This window comes from Cetorhinus maximus, unplaced genomic scaffold, assembly GCF_964194155.1.
Source record: "Cetorhinus maximus unplaced genomic scaffold, sCetMax3.hap1.1 HAP1_SCAFFOLD_125, whole genome shotgun sequence".
In the NCBI taxonomy this organism is placed as follows: domain Eukaryota; kingdom Metazoa; phylum Chordata; class Chondrichthyes; order Lamniformes; family Cetorhinidae; genus Cetorhinus; species Cetorhinus maximus.
The window spans coordinates 218,112-234,851 of record NW_027596127.1 but is presented as its reverse complement, the minus strand read 5'-3'; the positions used below and the strand labels follow the sequence as shown (position 1 = coordinate 234,851).

Here is a 16,740-nt window from a genome sequence, read left to right as displayed (position 1 = left end):
GTGCCAAGTGCTCATCCAGGTACTTTTTAAAGGATGTGAGGCAACCCGCCTCCACCACCCTCCCAGGCAGTGCATTCCAGACTGTCATCACCCTCTGGGTAAAAAAGCTTTTCCTCACATCCCCCCTAACCCTCCTGTCCCTTACCTTGAACTTATGTCCCCTTGTGACTGACCCTTCAACTAAGGGGAACAGCTGCTCCCTATCCACCCTGTCCATGCTCCTCATAATCTTGTACACCTCGATCAGGTCACCCCTCAGTCTTCTCTGCTCCAATGAAAACAACCCAAGTCTATCCAACCTCTTTTCATAACTTCAGTGTTTCATCCCAGGCAACATCCTGGTGAATCTCCTCTGCGCCCCCTCCAATGCAATCATATCCTTCCTATAATGTGGCGACCAGAACTGCACACAGTGCTCCAGCTGTGGCCTCACCAAGGTTCTATACAACTCCAACATGACCTCCCTACTTTTGTAATCTATGCCTCGATTGATAAAGGCAAGTATCCCATATGCCTTTTTCACCACCCCACTAACATGCCCCTCTGTCTTCAGAGATCTATGGACACACACGCCAAAGTCCTTTTGTTCCTCAGAACTTCGTAGCGCCATGCCATTCATTGAATACTTCCTTGTCAAGTTACTCCTTCCAAAGTATATCACCTCACACTTTTCAGGGTTAAATTCCATCTACCACTTATCTGCCCATTTGACCATCCCCTCTATATCTTCCTGTAGCCCAAGACACTCAACCTCGCTGTTAACCACCCAGCCAATCTTTGTGTCATCTGCAAATGTACTAACCCTACCCCCCACATAGTCATCTATATCGTTTATATAAATGACGAATAATAGGGGACCCAGCATAGATCCCTGTGGTACGCCACTGGACACTGGCTTCCAGTCACTAAAGCATCCTTCTGTCATCACCCTCTGCCTCCTACAACTAAGCCAATTTTGAATCCATCTTATCAAATTACCCTGTATCCCATGTGCCTTTGCGTTCTTTACAAGCCTCCCATGTGGGACCTTGTCAAAGGCTTTGCTGAAATCCATATAAACTGCATCAACTTCACTACCCTCATCTACACACCTGGTCATCTCCTCAAAAAATTCAATCAAATTTGTTAGGCATGACCTCCCTCTGACAAAGCCATGCTGACTATCCCTGATCAAATCTGGCCTTTCCAAGTGGAGATAGATACTCTCCTTCAGAATTTTCTCCAATAGTTTCCCTACCACTGACGTGAGACTCACCGGTCTGTAGTTCCCTGGCTTATCGCTACAACCCTTCTTAAATAGCGGAACCACATTAGCTGTTCTCCAGTCCTCTGGGACCTTCCCTGTTCCCAGAGAGGAATTAAAAATTTGGGTCAGAGCCCCTGTGATCTCGTCCCTTGCCTCCCTCAGCAGTCTGGGACACAAATCATCTGGACCTGGACATTTGTCCACTTTTAAGCCAGCCAACACCTCCAATACCTTGTCACTCCCTATATCAATTTGCTTAAGAACCTTGCAGGCTCTCTCCCCAAGTTCGATACCTTCATCGTCATTCTCTTGGGTGAACACGGACGTGAAGTATTCATTCAACATTCTAGTGACGTCCTCTGGCTCCACCCATAGATTGCCCCCTTGGTCCCTTATGGGCCCTACTCTTTCCCTGGTTATCCTCTTCCCTTTGATACACTTATAGAATATCTTGGGATTTTCCCTACTTTTACCAGCCAGAGCTTTCTCATATCCCCTCTTTGCTCTCCTAATCGCTTTGTTAAGCTCCACCCTGCACTTTCTGTACTCCACTAATGCCTCTGCTGATTTGCTTCCCTTGTACCTGCTAAAGGCCTCTCTTTTCCTTCTCATCGTAACCTGAATATCTCTGGTCATCCATGGTCCTCTGAGCTTGTTACTCCTTCCTATCACCCTAGAGGGAACATGTTGAGCCTGTACACTCCCCATTTCCTTTTTGAACACCCCCCACTGTTCCTCTGTAGATTTCCCCACAAGTAGCTATTCCCATTCTACCTTGGGCAGATCCTGCCTTATTTTACTAGAATCCACTCTCCCCCAATCAAAAACATTTTTTTGCAACTTGTCGATTTCTTTGTCCATAACAAACTTAAATTGTACCATGTTTTGGTAACTATCACTAAAATGCTCATCCACCACCACCTTAGCCGCCTGTCCAGCTTCATTCCCAGAATTAGGTCCAGCAATGCACCGTCCCTTGTTGGACCCTCTACATATTGACTTAAAAAGTTCTCCTGTACACATTTCAAGAAATCTACTCCATCCAAGCCCTTAACACTATGTCTATCCCAATTAATGTTGGGAAAGTTGAAATCACCTTATGTAATTACCCTACTGTTATTGTTTTTACACACCTCCACAAATTGTGCACATATTTGCTCCTCAATTTCCCGCTGACTATCTGGTGGTCTATAATAAACACCTAATAATGTGGCTGCCCCTGTTTTATTCCTAAACTCTACCCACAAAGCTTCATTCGATGCCCCCTCCAAGATATCATCTCTCCTTACTGCAATAACTGACTCCTTAACTAATAATGCAATGCCTCCTCCTCTTTTACCCCCTCCCCTGTCTCGCCTGAAGATTCTATATCCTGGAATGTTGAGCTGCCAATCCTGCCCTTCCCTCAACCACATCTCAGTGATGGCTACTATATCACAATTCCACGTCTCAATCCTCACCCTTTACTCATCCATTTTACCTGTAATACTCCTGGCATTAAAGTAGAGGCCATCCAGCCTTGCCTTACTCCCTTGAAGCTTATTGCAGCTGTACTCCCTCTGACTTGATTGTTTTACTGTATTATGATGTGTCGCTATTCTGCTAACATTCTGTGTCCCTTCCCCCTGCCCAATTAGTTTAAACTCCTCCCAACAGCACTAGCAAACTCGCCCGCAAGGATGTTAGTCCCGTTCTGGTTCAGATGTAGACCGTCCCGCTTGTACAGGTCCCACCTACCCCAGAAACGATCCCAGTGATCCAGGAATCTAAAACCTTCCCTCCTGCACCAACTCTTAAACCACGTATTCATTTGCGCGATCTGTAAGGTCTGATTCTGTAAGGATGACTATGTCAGGCTGTTGCTTGACTAGTCTGTGAGACAGCTCCCAATTTTGGCACTAGCCCCCAGATGCTAGTAAGGAGGACTTTGCAGGGTCGATAGGACCGAGATTGTGATTGTCGTTTCCGGTGTTTAGGTCGATTCCGGGTGGTCCGTTCGGTTTCATTCCTTTTTTGTGACCTTGTAGCAGTCGTAATGCAACTGAGTGGCTTCCTCGGCCATTTCATTGCTGTGGATCTGGAATCACATGTAGGCCAAGCCAGGTAAGGACGACAGATCATCCTTAGATTTTTATTCAATTCAAATTCCACCATCTGCCATAATGGGAGTCGAACCCAGGTCCCAAGAGCATTACCTTGGGTCTCTCGATTACTAGTCCAGTGACAATACCACTACAGCATCACCTCCTCGCAGGACATGCTGAAGGAGGGTAAATAGCCAGTGGTTTTGGTCCATATCGGTACCAACGACATAGGTAAAAAGAGAGATGAGGTCCTGAAAGCAGAATCTAGGGAGCTCGGAAATAAATTAAAAAGCAGGACCTCAACAGTAGTAATCTCAGCATTACTCCCAATGCCATGTGGTAGTGAGATCAGGAATAGGAGAATAGACCAGATGAATATGTGGCTGGACAGATGGTGTAGGAGGGAAGGATTTAGATTGCTGACACATTGGAACCAACTCTGGGGAAGATGGGACCTGTACAAGCTGGACGGGTTGCATCCCAGCAGGACCGGGGCCAATATCCTCACAGGGGTATTTTCTAGTCCTGTGCGGGAGGGTTTAAACTAGACTGGCAGGGGGATGGGAACCTGAGTGGGAAGACATGAGAGAGAGAAACAAAGATAAACTATTCAGACTCAATATTTAGGATGGACAGGCAAAAAGGAGAAGGAGATGGTGTGGCGTTGTTAATTAAGGATGAAATCAGTGCGATAGTGATAGTGAGAAAATCAATCAGTCTGGGTGGAGCTAAAGAGCAACAAAAGCATAGAAAGCATTAGTGCAAGTTGTCTGTCGGCCTCCAAACAGTAGTGATAAGGTGGGGGTGGCATTAAACAGTAAATTAGAGATGCATTTAACAAGGGTGCTAGCGTAATCCTGGGTGACTTTAATCTGCATATAGACTGGGTAAACCAAATTAGCAATAATACTGTGGCGGATGAATTCCTGGAGTGTGTACGAGATGGTTTTTTAGACCATAACATTGAGGAACTGACTAGGGAATAGGCTATCTTAGATTTGGTATTGTGCAATGAGAAAGGTTAAGAATATAAGAAATAGAACAGCAGTAGACCATTTGGCCCCTCCAGCCTTATCCACCATTCAATGAGATCATGGCTGATCTTCTTGTGTTTCGATTTCCACATTCCCATCTAACCCCAACAACCTTTGATTCTCTTACCTAACAAGAATCTATCTACCTCTGCCTTAAAAATACTCAATGTTCCCGTCTCCACCACCTTCTGAGGCAGAGAGTTCCAAAGTCGCTTAACCCTCTGAGAGAAAAATTTTCTCCTCATCTCTGCCCTAAAAAGGCAACCCTTAATTTTAAAACAGTGCTCCCTAGTTCTGGACTCACCCACAAGAGGAAACATCCTTTCCACGTCCACCTTGTTAAGGCCATTCAGGATCTTGTATACTTCAATCAAATCACCCCTCACTCTTCTAAACACCAGTGGAAACAAGCCCAGTCTGACCAACCTTTCCAACCTTTAATTAATAATCTTGTTGTGAGGGGTCTTTTAGGGAACAGTGACCATAACATGATAGAATTCTTCATTTGGATGAAAAATAAAGTAGTCCAATCTGAAACTAGGGTCCTAAATCTTAACAAAGGAAACTGCGATGGTATGAGGAGTGAGTTGGCTAAGATAGATTGGGGAATTTCATTAACAGGCATGACAGTGACTAGACAATGTCTAATATTTAAGGAATGAATTGTATGAATTGCAACAGTTAAACATTCCTTTCTGACACAAAAATGGTCCGACCATGGCTAACAAAAGAAATTAAGGATCGTATTAGATCCAAAGAGGAGTCATATAAAGTTGCTAGAAAAAATAGCAAGCCTGAGGGTTGGGAGCAGTTTAGAATTCAGCAAAGGAGGACCAAGAGATTGATTAAGAGGAGCAAATAGAAGATGAGAGTAAACTTGCAGGGAACATGAAAGTGGACTGTAAAAGCTTTTATAAGTGTGTATAAAGAAAAAGATTAGTGAAGACAAATATAGGTCCCTTTCAGTCGAAACGGGAGAATTTATAATAGAAAACAAGGAAATGGCAGAGCAATTGAGCAACTACTTTAGTTCTGTCTTCACAGAGAAAGACACAAATAACTTCCCAGAAATACTAGGGAACCAAGGGTCTAGTGAGAAGGAGGAATTGAAGGAAATTAGTATTGCTAAAACAATAGTGCTGGAGCGCTTTCATTTTCTACTTCTGAGAATAAAATGAAAGGAGCACAGTAAAAGAGTTTTGGAAAAAAATCCAATATTTCACATTTATGATTGACCCAAAAGATTAGGCACTATGGGCTGAAAGCCAATAAATCCCCAGGGCCTGATAATCTATATCCCAGGATCCTAAAGGAAGTGGCCATGGAAATAGTGGATGCGTTAGTTGTCATCTTCCAAAATTCTGTAGAACCTGGCAGATTGGAGGGTGGCAAATGTAACCCCACTATTTAAAAAAGGACAGAGGGAGAAAACAGGGAATTACAGACCGGTTAGCCCAATCTCCTAGCAGGGAACATGCTAGAGCCTAGTATAAAAGATGTGGTAACAGGACACTTAGAAAATATCAATGGGATTAGACAAAGTCAACATGGATTTATGAAAAGGAAGTCATGTTTGACAAACCTGCTGGAGCTTTTTGAAGATGTAACTAGCAGAATAGATAAGGGAGAACCAGTGGATGTGGTGTATTTCGATTTTCAGAAAACTTTTGATAAAATCCCACATAGGAGGTTAATGTGTAAAATTAAAGCACAAGGGATTGGGGTTACTATTTTGGCATGTATTGAGAATTGGTTAACAGACAAGAAACGGAATAAATAGGTCTTTACTGGATTGGCAGGTGGTGACTAATGGGGTACCGCAGGGATCAATGCTTGGGCCCCAGCTATTCACAATATATATTAATGATTTAGATGAAGGAACCATATGTAATATTTCCAAGTTTGCTGACAAGAAACTTGGTGGGAATATGTACGGTGAGGAGGGTGTTAAGAGGCTTCAAGGTGATTTCGCCAGGTTGAGTGAGAGGGCAAATACATGGAAGATGCAGTATAATGTGGATAAGTGTGAAGTTGTTAAGGAGAGATTGAGCTGACTAGGCCTGTATTCACTGGAGTTCAGAAGAATGAGAGGGGATCTCATTGAAACGTATAAAATTCTGACAGGGATGGACAGACTGGATGCAGGGATGATGTTTTCTCTGACACTGTCTAGAACAAGAGGTCATAATCTCAGGGGACGGGGTAGGCAATTTAGGGCTGAGATGAAGAGAAACTTCTTCACTCAAAGGGTGGTGAACCTGTGGAATTCTCTACCACAGAGGGTTGTGGAGGCCGGGTCACTGAATATATTTAAGAAGGAAATAGATTTTTGGACTTGATTGTTGTAAAAATCCATCTGGTTCACTAATGTCCTTTAGGGAAGGAAATCTGCCATCCTTACCTAGTCTGGCCTACATGTGACTCCAGATCCACAGCAGTGTGGTTCACTCTTAAATGTGATTCCTCTAAACAGGGCAATGAGGGATGGGCAATAAATGCTGGCCTAGCCAGCGATGCCCACATCCCATTAATGAATAAAAAAAAACTCTAAAGGCATCAAGGGGTATGTGGCGAGAGCGGGAGTATGACGTTGAGATAGAGGATCAGTCATGATCATATTGAATGGCGGAGCAGGATCGAAGAGCCGAAAGGCCTACTCCTGTTCCTAGTTTTTCTATGTTTATCCACTTTGGTGGAAAAACAAAATGGCAGAGTATTATTTAAATGGTGATAGATTGCGAAATGTTGATGTACAAAGGGACTTGGGTGTCCTTGTACACCAATCACTGAAAGCAAACATGCAAGTGCAGCAAGCAGTAAAGAAAGCAAATGGTATGTTGGCCTTCATTCTGAGAGGACTTGTGTACAGGAGCAAGGATGTCTTACTGCAGCTGTACAAGGCCTTGGTAAAATCACACCTGGAGTATTGTGCACAGTTTTGGTCTCCTTACCTAAGAAAGGATATACTTGCCATGGAGGGAGTGCAGCGAAGGTTCACCAGACTGATTCCTGGGATGGCAGGATTGTCATATGAGGAGAGATTGGGCTGACTAGGCCTGTATTCACTGCAGTTTAGAAGAATGAGAGGAGATATGATTGAAACAAATAAAATTCTGACAGACTGGATGCAGGGATGATGTTTCCCCTGGTTGGGGGGGTCTAGAACAAGGGGTCACAGTCTCAGGATACAGGGTAGGCCATTTAGGACTGAGATGAGGGGAAACATCTTCACTCAGAGGGTGGTGAACCTGTGGAATTCTCTACCACAGGAGACTCTGGAGGTCAAGTCACTGAATATATTTAAGAAGGAAGGAAATAGATTTCTAGAGTCTAAAGGCATCAAGGGGTATGGGGGGAGAGTGGGAGCATGACGTTGAGATAGATGATCAGCTATGATCATATTGAATGGCGGAGCAGGCTCAAAGGACCAAATGACCTACTCCTGCTCCTATTTTCTATGTTTCTGTGATTTCAGTGTTCAGTTCCACTTGCAGCTCCTCATTATAATGAAGTAGCACATGCTTAAATGCAGCAAGACCTAGATGCATTCAAGCTTGGTCCCATAAGTGGCAAGTAACATTTGCTCCACAAGTACCAGGCAATGACCATGCCCAACAGAAGAGAATCTAAACATCTATCATTGACATTCAATGGCATTAGAAAAGAAAAATTATCCAGGGCTAGTTTGGACGTAAAAATACATTTCTGTGCATCATTCTACAATTTAGTCGTTTTGAACATTCTTTTATAGCTTTATTCATATCAGTGTTTTGGCTCTGAAACTTATGTGTCCTTGATATTTCTCTTTAGGTAATGCCAAACCAGTTGGTTACAAAGCAGCCAAACTCCAGAAGGGCAGCCCCTCCCGATCTAATGAAGTTATCAGCCCTGAGGTTCTAAAGATGCGAGCAGCATTATTTTGTATTTTCACATACCTGGACACTAAGACATTGTTGAAAACAGCTGAGGTCTGTCGGGACTGGAAATATGTGGCTCGACATCCAGCAGTTTGGACCAGAGTTCTGTTGGAGAACGCTCGAGTGTCCTCCAAGGTATGAATTATATAAATACATGTTCTAAGTTACTCCCCATTGTACATTAGTATGAAATGTTAATAATTTATTCACATTGGGAACAGTTCTTTTGCTGTAATGACACCTAAAAAAAAGTATTAACAAGGGAATTTATTTGGGTTGGAATCAATAGTCGTGTAGCTATTGAGAGGAGTCTCGGTGACCAGTGGGTTTATTTTTTAGGTGTCATTCATGGCTCAGTTATTAGCATTCTCACCTCTGAGTCAGGCACTTGAGCATAAAAACAAAGGTACAATATTGCATATTCTGGAAATCTGCAAGATAAAGGAAAATACTGGAAATATTCAGCATAGCAGAGTTAACCTTTCAGGTTGATGATCATTTATCAGAACTGGGAAATGTTAGGGAGGAAATGAAAGGTGGGAGAGTGGGTAAAGAACAAAAAGGAAAGTCTGTGATAGGGTGGAAGGACAGGAGAATTTAAACAACTAAAAATGGAATGGTAAAGGGACAAATATAAGAGGAGGTGTGAATGACAGAATGATGAAGAGCTACTGTTGGATAGTAAAAACAAGAGAAAAATGTGAGTAAAACTAAAACCTGCAGAAGGAAAGGAAACAAAATAGGGCAGATTATGGTCCAAAATTGTTGAACTCAGTGTTGAGTCCAGAAGGTTGTAAAGTTCCCAAACAAAATACGAGGTGCTGTTCCCTGAGCTGATGTTGAGCTTTATTGGAACACTGCATGATGGCGTGGTCAGCATGAGAGCAAGGTGAAGAATTAAAATAACAGGATGCCATGGTGCATCAGTGGTAGAGGGAGTGAATGTTTAAGATAGTGGGTGAGGTGCTGATCAAGTGGGCTGCTTTGTTCTGTATGGTGTTGAGCTTGGTGTATGGTGTTGTAGTACTCAGTCAAGTGGAGAGTATTCCATCACACTCTTGACTTAGAACCACAGAAAACCACTTGTACCTTATAGATGGTGTGGATAGAGTTTGGGGAGACAGGAGGTCAAAGAGCCCTGGTTTTGCTTCCCTCACCTTACGCCCAATTGGAATGTATCTAGCCTGTACCTGAAATATCTCCTCCTTAAAGATCACTCATTGTTACATTAGTTTTTCATGTCAATCAGAGCGTAGTTATTCAAGGCTGAATTATTGAATTAGACAGATGTTCACGCAATGAGTGGTTGGGATCTGGAATGTACTGTCTGAGAGTGTGGTAGAGGCATGTTCAATTGAGGCATTCAAGGGGTTATTATCTGAAAAGGAAGAATGTACAGGGCTATGGGGAGTGGACTAGGTAAATTGCTCTTTTGGAGAGCCAGTGCAGATATGATGAACCAAATGGTCTGCTTCTGTGCTGTAACAATTCTGTGATTCTGTTTTTATTTCAGATTTCCAAAATCCGCAGTATTCTGTGGAGAGGAGCACAGTTAATGTTTCGAGTCCGAATGACCCTTCAACAGAAGGTCAATTCAAGGTCATTCGGACTCGAAACGTTAACTGTGCTCCTCTCCACAGAAGCTGCCAGACCTGCTGAGTTTTTTTGTTTTTGTTTTGGATTTCCAGCATCTGCAGTTTTTTGCTTTTATCCACAGTATTCTGTTGTCTCTTGACAGTACTGTCGACAATGACTTCCATCACTCTGCTGATGATTGAGAAGTAGACTGATAGGGCGTTAATTAGTCAGGTTGGACTTGTCTGCTTATTGTGGGTAGCTATACAATCATAGAATAATTATGGCACAGTCATAGAGTAACTACCACACAGAATACATAATATATAATATATAATTATTTGGACAACCAAGGGCTGATTAAAGATAGTCAGCATGGCTAGGTCGTGTTTAACGAACCTTGTAGTGTTTTTCGAGAAGGTTACCAAGAAAGTAGATGAGGGAAAGGCTGTGGATATTGTCTACATGGACTTTAGTAAGGCCTTTCACAAGGTCCCACATGGGAGGTTAGTTCAGAAGGTTCAGACACTTGGTATCCATGGAGAGGTTGTAAACTGGATTCGAAATTGGCTGTGTGGGAGAAGACAGAGAGTGGTAGTGGATGATTGCTTCTCAGACTGGAGGTCTGTGACTAGTGGTGTGCCTCAGGGATCTGTACTGGGACCATTGTTGTTTGTTGTCTATATCAATGATTTGGATGATAATGTGGTGAATTGGATCAGCAAGTTTGCTGATGACACTAAGATTGGAGGCGTTGTGGACAGCGAGGAAGGCTTTCAAAGCTTGCAGAGAGATCTGGACCAACTGGAAAAAAGGGCCAGAAAATGGCAGATGGAATTTAATGCGGAAAAGTATGAGGTGTTACATTTTGGAAGGTCAAACCAAGGTAGGACATCCACAGTAAATGGTAGGGCACTGAGGAGTGCGGAGGAACAAAGGGATCTGGGAGTTCAGATACATAATTCCCTGAAAGTGGCGCCACAGGTAGACAAGGTTGTAAAGAAAGCTTTTGGCATACTGGCCTTCATAAATCAAAGTATTGAGTATAGGAGTTGGGATGTTATGGTGAGGTTGTATAAGACATTGGTGAGGCCAACTTTGGAGTATTGTGTGCAGTTCTGGTCGCCTAACTACAGGAAGGATATCAGTAAGATTGAGAGAGTGCAGAGAAGATTTACTAGGATGTTGCCGGGTCTTAAGGAGTTGAGTTACAGGGAAAGATTAAACAGGTTAGGACTTTATCCCTTGGAGCATAGAAGAATGAGGGGAGATTTGATAGAAGTTTACAAAATTGTGAGGGGTATAGACAGGGTAAATGCAAGTAGGCTCTTTCCACTTAGATTAGGAGAAATAAACATGAGAGGACATGGCTTTAGGGTGAAAGGGGAAAGGTTTAGGCGGAACTTCTTCACTCAGAGAGTGGTGAGAGTGTGGAACGAGCTACCATCTGACGTGGTAAATGCGGGCTCACTCTTAAGTTTTAAGAATAAATTAGATAAATACATGGATGGGAGAGGTCTGGAGGGTTATGGACTAGGTGCAGGTCAATGGGACTAGCGGAATAATATTTCGGCACAGACTAGAAGGGCCGAATGGCCTGTTTTCTATGCTGTAGTGTTCTATGGTTCTAGAAGGAGGCTATTTAGCCTATCAAGTCCAGGCAGAGCAATCCAATTACTTTCATTCTCCCACTCTATCCCTGTAGCTGTGCAAGTTTATTTCTCTTAAGTCACTATCCAATTTCTTACTGAAATCATTCATCATCTAAGCTTGCACCACCCTCATACACAGTATGTTCCAGGTCATTACCACTCTCTGTGTAAAAGAATTCTTCCTTACATCACCCTTGAAACTCTTGCCCCAACCCTTAAATCTTTCTCCCCGCGTCCATGTACCATCAGCTATCTAATCTAAATCTGTCATAATCTTGTACACCTCCCCTGTATTGAGGGAAGATTGGAAGATTATGGCAAGCTCTTCTGCTATCTCCACCTCCACTTCCTTCAGCAAAGTGGAATGCAAGTCATCCAGACCAGGTGATTTATCCACTGTAAGCATAGCCAGCCCTTTCAGTACATCCGTCGTATCAATTTGCCTGCCATCCAATTGCTCTACCATCTGACCAAGTACAGCATCAAGGAGCCCTAGCAAAACTGAAGTCAGTGGGAATCAGGGGGAAAACCCTCAATGGTGGAGAAAGCGATTGTTGAAGGTGGTGGATAGGGTGCCAATCAAACAGGCTGCTTTGTCCCAGATGTTTTTCAGCTTCTTGAGTATGATTGGAGCTGCACTCATCCAGGCAATTGGAGAGTATTCAATCAGACTCCTGATTTGTGCCTTGTAGATGGTGGACAAGTTTTGGGGAGTCAGAAGGTAAGTTACTCTCTGCAGAATTCCCTTGGATTGATAAGTGGCAAGTAACATTCATGCTAGACAGGTGCCAGGCAATGACCATCTCCAACAAGAGAAAATCTAACCATCACCCCCTGACATTCAGTAGCCTCTGACCTGCTGTTGTAGCCACAGTATTTAAATGGTTGGTTCAGTTCCGTTTTTTGGTCAATGGTATCTCCCAGAATGTTGATAGTGGGGGATTTGGCGATGATAATGCCACTGAATGTCAAGGGGCAATGGTTAGATTCTCTCTTGTTGGAGATGGTCATTGGCTGGCACCTGACTAGCATGATGTTACTTGCCACTTATCAATCCAAGTCTGAATGTTGACCAGGTCTTGCTGCGCACGGATAGGGACTGCTTCAGTATCTGAGGAGTCGCAAATGGATCTGAGCATTTGTGCAATCATGGAGGGAAGGTCATTGGTGAAGGAGTTGAAGATAGTTGGGCCTAGGACACAACCCTGAGGAACTCCTGCAGTGATGTCCTGGGATTGAGATGATTGACCTTCAACAACCACAACCATCTTCCTTTGTGCTAGGGATGACTCCAACCAGTGGAAAGTTTTCCCCACAAACCTGCAACCTCACCAACTTAGGAGGACAAGGATGACAGATGCATGGGAACACCACCATCAGCAAATTCCCCTCTAAGCTACACACTATCCTGACCTGGAACTATATCGCCGTTCTTTCACTGTTGCTAGATCAAAATTCTGGAACTCCCTTTCTGACAGCTCTGTGGGTGTAATTACACCACATGGACTGCAAGTGGTTCAAGGAGACAACTCACCATCACTTTCTCAAGGGCAATGAGGATTGGGCAATCAATGCTGACCTAGCCAGTGACATCCATACATGACATCCCATGAGTAAATAAATAAATAAAAATTCAGAGCAGATCTAGCAGCTCACAACTGGGCTCCCATGAGCAGCAGAATTGTATTCAATCATAATGTGTAACCTCATGGCCTGGTATATCCTTCACTTTACCACTACCATCAGCCAAGAGATCAATGCTGGTTCAATGAAGAGTGAAGGCGGACATGTCAGGAGCAGCAGTCACCCAAACGGCACGGCTGTAGAATCTCCTTAGGTAGCTTCAAGACAGTCTTCATGGCACAGATTCCCTAGACACTCCTTTATCTGATCCATGAAATAAACCCCATAAATGGTCTAATGTAAAGACAAAATACTGCAGATGCTGGAAATCTGGAACAAAAACGCTGAAGAAGAGTCATACGGACTTGAAATGTTAACTCTGTCTTTCTCTCCACAGATGCTGTTAGACCTGCTGAGTTTTTCTAGTATTTTTTTTTTGTCCCATAAACGGCCTGGTTGGTTCTGGCAAAAGTAAAGGAGCAGCAGTAAAATTGTCCAATTCACAATATCCTGTCTTCAGCTTTCTGTCCTGTTTAACTGCATTACATGCACACACGTACGTACTTATAAATGTGTCTTCTCTGTTTTCCTTTCTCCTGCAACTCTCCTTAGCCTCCATTCCCCTTTTTGTCTGGCCACACAACTTTTGTATGTTAACTTCCTTCCTGTTATTACTGCTTCTAGGTCAAGGGTCACCAAGTCACTTTATTATTCAATAAAATTACTACAGATCTCTTTACATTTGATGCAAACTCAAAGTCCTTTTCAAACATTCTTAAAACCAATTATAGATGCCACAGATGTTTTAAAGAAATTATGAATTTTCCTTATAGTGCTGCTTCCTATCAAAGGCCACCAGATGCAGCAGAAAACAGAAGCAGCATGTGATAGGAACCAAGTGATTTTGCAACCAATGGATCAGATCAAAGCTCTGCAGTCCTGCTACACCCAGTCATGAATGGTGCTGGACAACTAAACAACTAAACAATTAAACAGCAGCTGGCATCCAACTCATCTGGTTCACTAATGTCCTCCTGGGAAGTCAACAGTGGTAGGGAACATGCTAGAGTTTATTATAAAGGAAGTGATTAACAGGACACTTAGAAAATATCAACAGGATTAAACAAAATCAGCATGGATTTAGGAAAGGGAAATTATGTTTGAGAAGCCTACTGAAGTTTTTGAGGACATAACTAGGAGAATAGATAAGGGAGAACCAGTGGATGTGGTGTGATAGGATTTTTTGATAAAGTCCCACACAGGTTGGTGTGCAAAATTAAAGCTCATGGGATTGGAGGTAATATATTGGCATGGATTGAGAATTGGTTAGCAGACAGGAAACAGAGAGTAGGAATAAATGGGTCTTTTTCAGAGTGGCAGGCAGTGACTAGTGGGGTACTGCAGGGATCAGTGCTTGTGCCTCAGCTATTCACAATATATATCAGTGATTTGGATGGGGGAACCAAGTGTTATATTTCCAAGGTTGCGGATTACATGAGTGCGACAGGTGAGGAATCACAGAATCACAGACTTTTAACGACACAAAAGGAGGCTATTCAGCCCATTATGTCTGCACTGGCTCTCCAAATGAGCATTGCCCTGCCTTTTCCCCGTGCCCCTGCAAATTGTTCCTATTCAAATTGTAACCTGATGCCCTCTTGAATGCCTCGATTGAACCTGCCTCCACCACACTCCCAGACAGTACATTCCAGACCCAAACTACTCACTGTGTGAAAAGCTTTTTCTCATGTTACATTTGCTTCTTTTGCCAATCACTTTAGATCTGTGCCCTCTCGTTCTTGATCCTTTTACAAGTGGGAACAGTTTCTCCCTATCTACTCTGTCCAGCCCCCTCATGACTTTGAACATCTCTATCAAATCTCCTCTTAGCCTTCTTCTCTCCAAGGAGAACAGTCCCAATCTCTCCAATCTATCCTCATAACTAAAGTTTCTCACCCCAGGAACCATTCTTGTAAACCTCTTCTGCACTCTCTCCAATGTGTTCACATCCTTCCTATAATATGGCACCCAGAACTGTACACCATACTCCAGCTGAAGCTTAACAAGTGCCTTATGCAATGCAGTATAACCTCCCTGCCCTTGTACTCTATGCCCCTATTAATAAAGCCCAGGATACGATATGCTTAGATAACTGTTCTCTACACCTGTCCTACCACGTTCAATGATCTATGCACATATATATCCAAGTCTTTCTGCCCCTGAACCCCCTTCAAAATTTCACCCCATATTTTATATTGTCTGTCCATGTTCTTCCTAACAAAATGCATCGCCTCACAATTCTCCGCATTGAACTTCATCTGCCACCTATCTGTCCACTCCATCAATTTGTCTATGTCCTCTTGAAGTTCCACTCCATCTTCCTCACAGTTCACAACACTCCCAAGCTTCCTATCATCAGCAAACTTTGAAATTGTCCCCTGCACACCAAGATCATTACTATATATATATATATATATATACACACACATATATACACACACACACATACATACATATATGTATTTATATATATACACATATATATACACATATATACATATATACACATACATATATATATATACACACATATACATACATATACACATATACATACTTACATATACATATATATATATACATTTTGTATCCACGTTGCTACTGTCCCTTTTATTCCATAAGCAATAACTTTTCTCACAAGTCTGTTGTGTGGCACTGTATCAAATGACTTTTGAAAGTCCATGTACACCACATCAACAGCATTACCCTCATCGACCTTTTCTGTTACCTCTTCAAAAAACTCCAACAATTTAATTAAACATGATTATCTTTTATAAATCCTTGCTGACTCTTCATTATCGACCCATATTTTTCCATGTGGCTGCTAAATCTATCCCGAATAATTGTTTCTAGAATCTTGACCACCACTGAAGAGGCTTCAAGGCAATTTAGACAGGTTGAGTGAGTGGGCAAATACATGGCAGATGCAGTGCAACATGGATAAGTGTGAAGTTATCCACTTTGGTAGGAAAAACAGAATGGCAGAGTATTATTTAAATGGTTATAGATTGGGAAACATTGATGTACAAAGGGACCTTTTTTTTAAATTAATTCATGGGATGTGGGCATTGCTGGCTGGGCCAGCATTTATTGCCCATCCCTAATTGCCCTTGAGAACTGAGTGGCTTGCTAGGCCATTTCACATTGCTGTGGGTCTGGAGTCACATGTAGGCCAGACGAGGTAAGGGCAGCAGATTTCCTTCCCTAAAGGGCATGAGTGAACCAGGTTGTTTTTTACGACAATCGACAACGGTTTTATGGCCATCATTAGACTTTTAATTCCCGATCTTTTCTATTGAATTCAAATTTCACCATCTGCCATGTTGGGATTCAAACCCAGGTCCCCCGAGAATTACCCCAGGTCTCTAGACGACTAGTCCAGTAACAATACCACTTTGCCACCGTGGCCCCTATGGTGTCCTTGTACACCAATCACTGAAAGCAAACATGCAGGTGCAGCAAGCAGTTAAGAAGGCAAATGGTATGTTGGCCTTCACTGGAAGAGGATTTGAGTACAGAAGCAAGGATGTCTTACTACAACTGTACAGG

At 42.8% G+C, this 16,740-nt stretch overlaps 1 protein-coding gene across 3 annotated transcripts in view; it reads left to right on the top strand.

Moving 5' to 3' along the window:
- The window catches only part of fbxo41 (F-box protein 41), a 262,069-nt gene that overhangs the window by 79,495 nt on the left and 165,834 nt on the right, over positions 1 to 16,740 (top strand). For all 3 annotated transcript variants that reach the window (XM_078534849.1, XM_078534847.1, XM_078534848.1), the window contains exon 6: positions 8,175 to 8,416. In XM_078534849.1, coding sequence (XP_078390975.1) covers positions 8,175 to 8,416 — 242 coding nt within the window. The remainder of the gene's footprint in view (positions 1 to 8,174; positions 8,417 to 16,740) is intronic.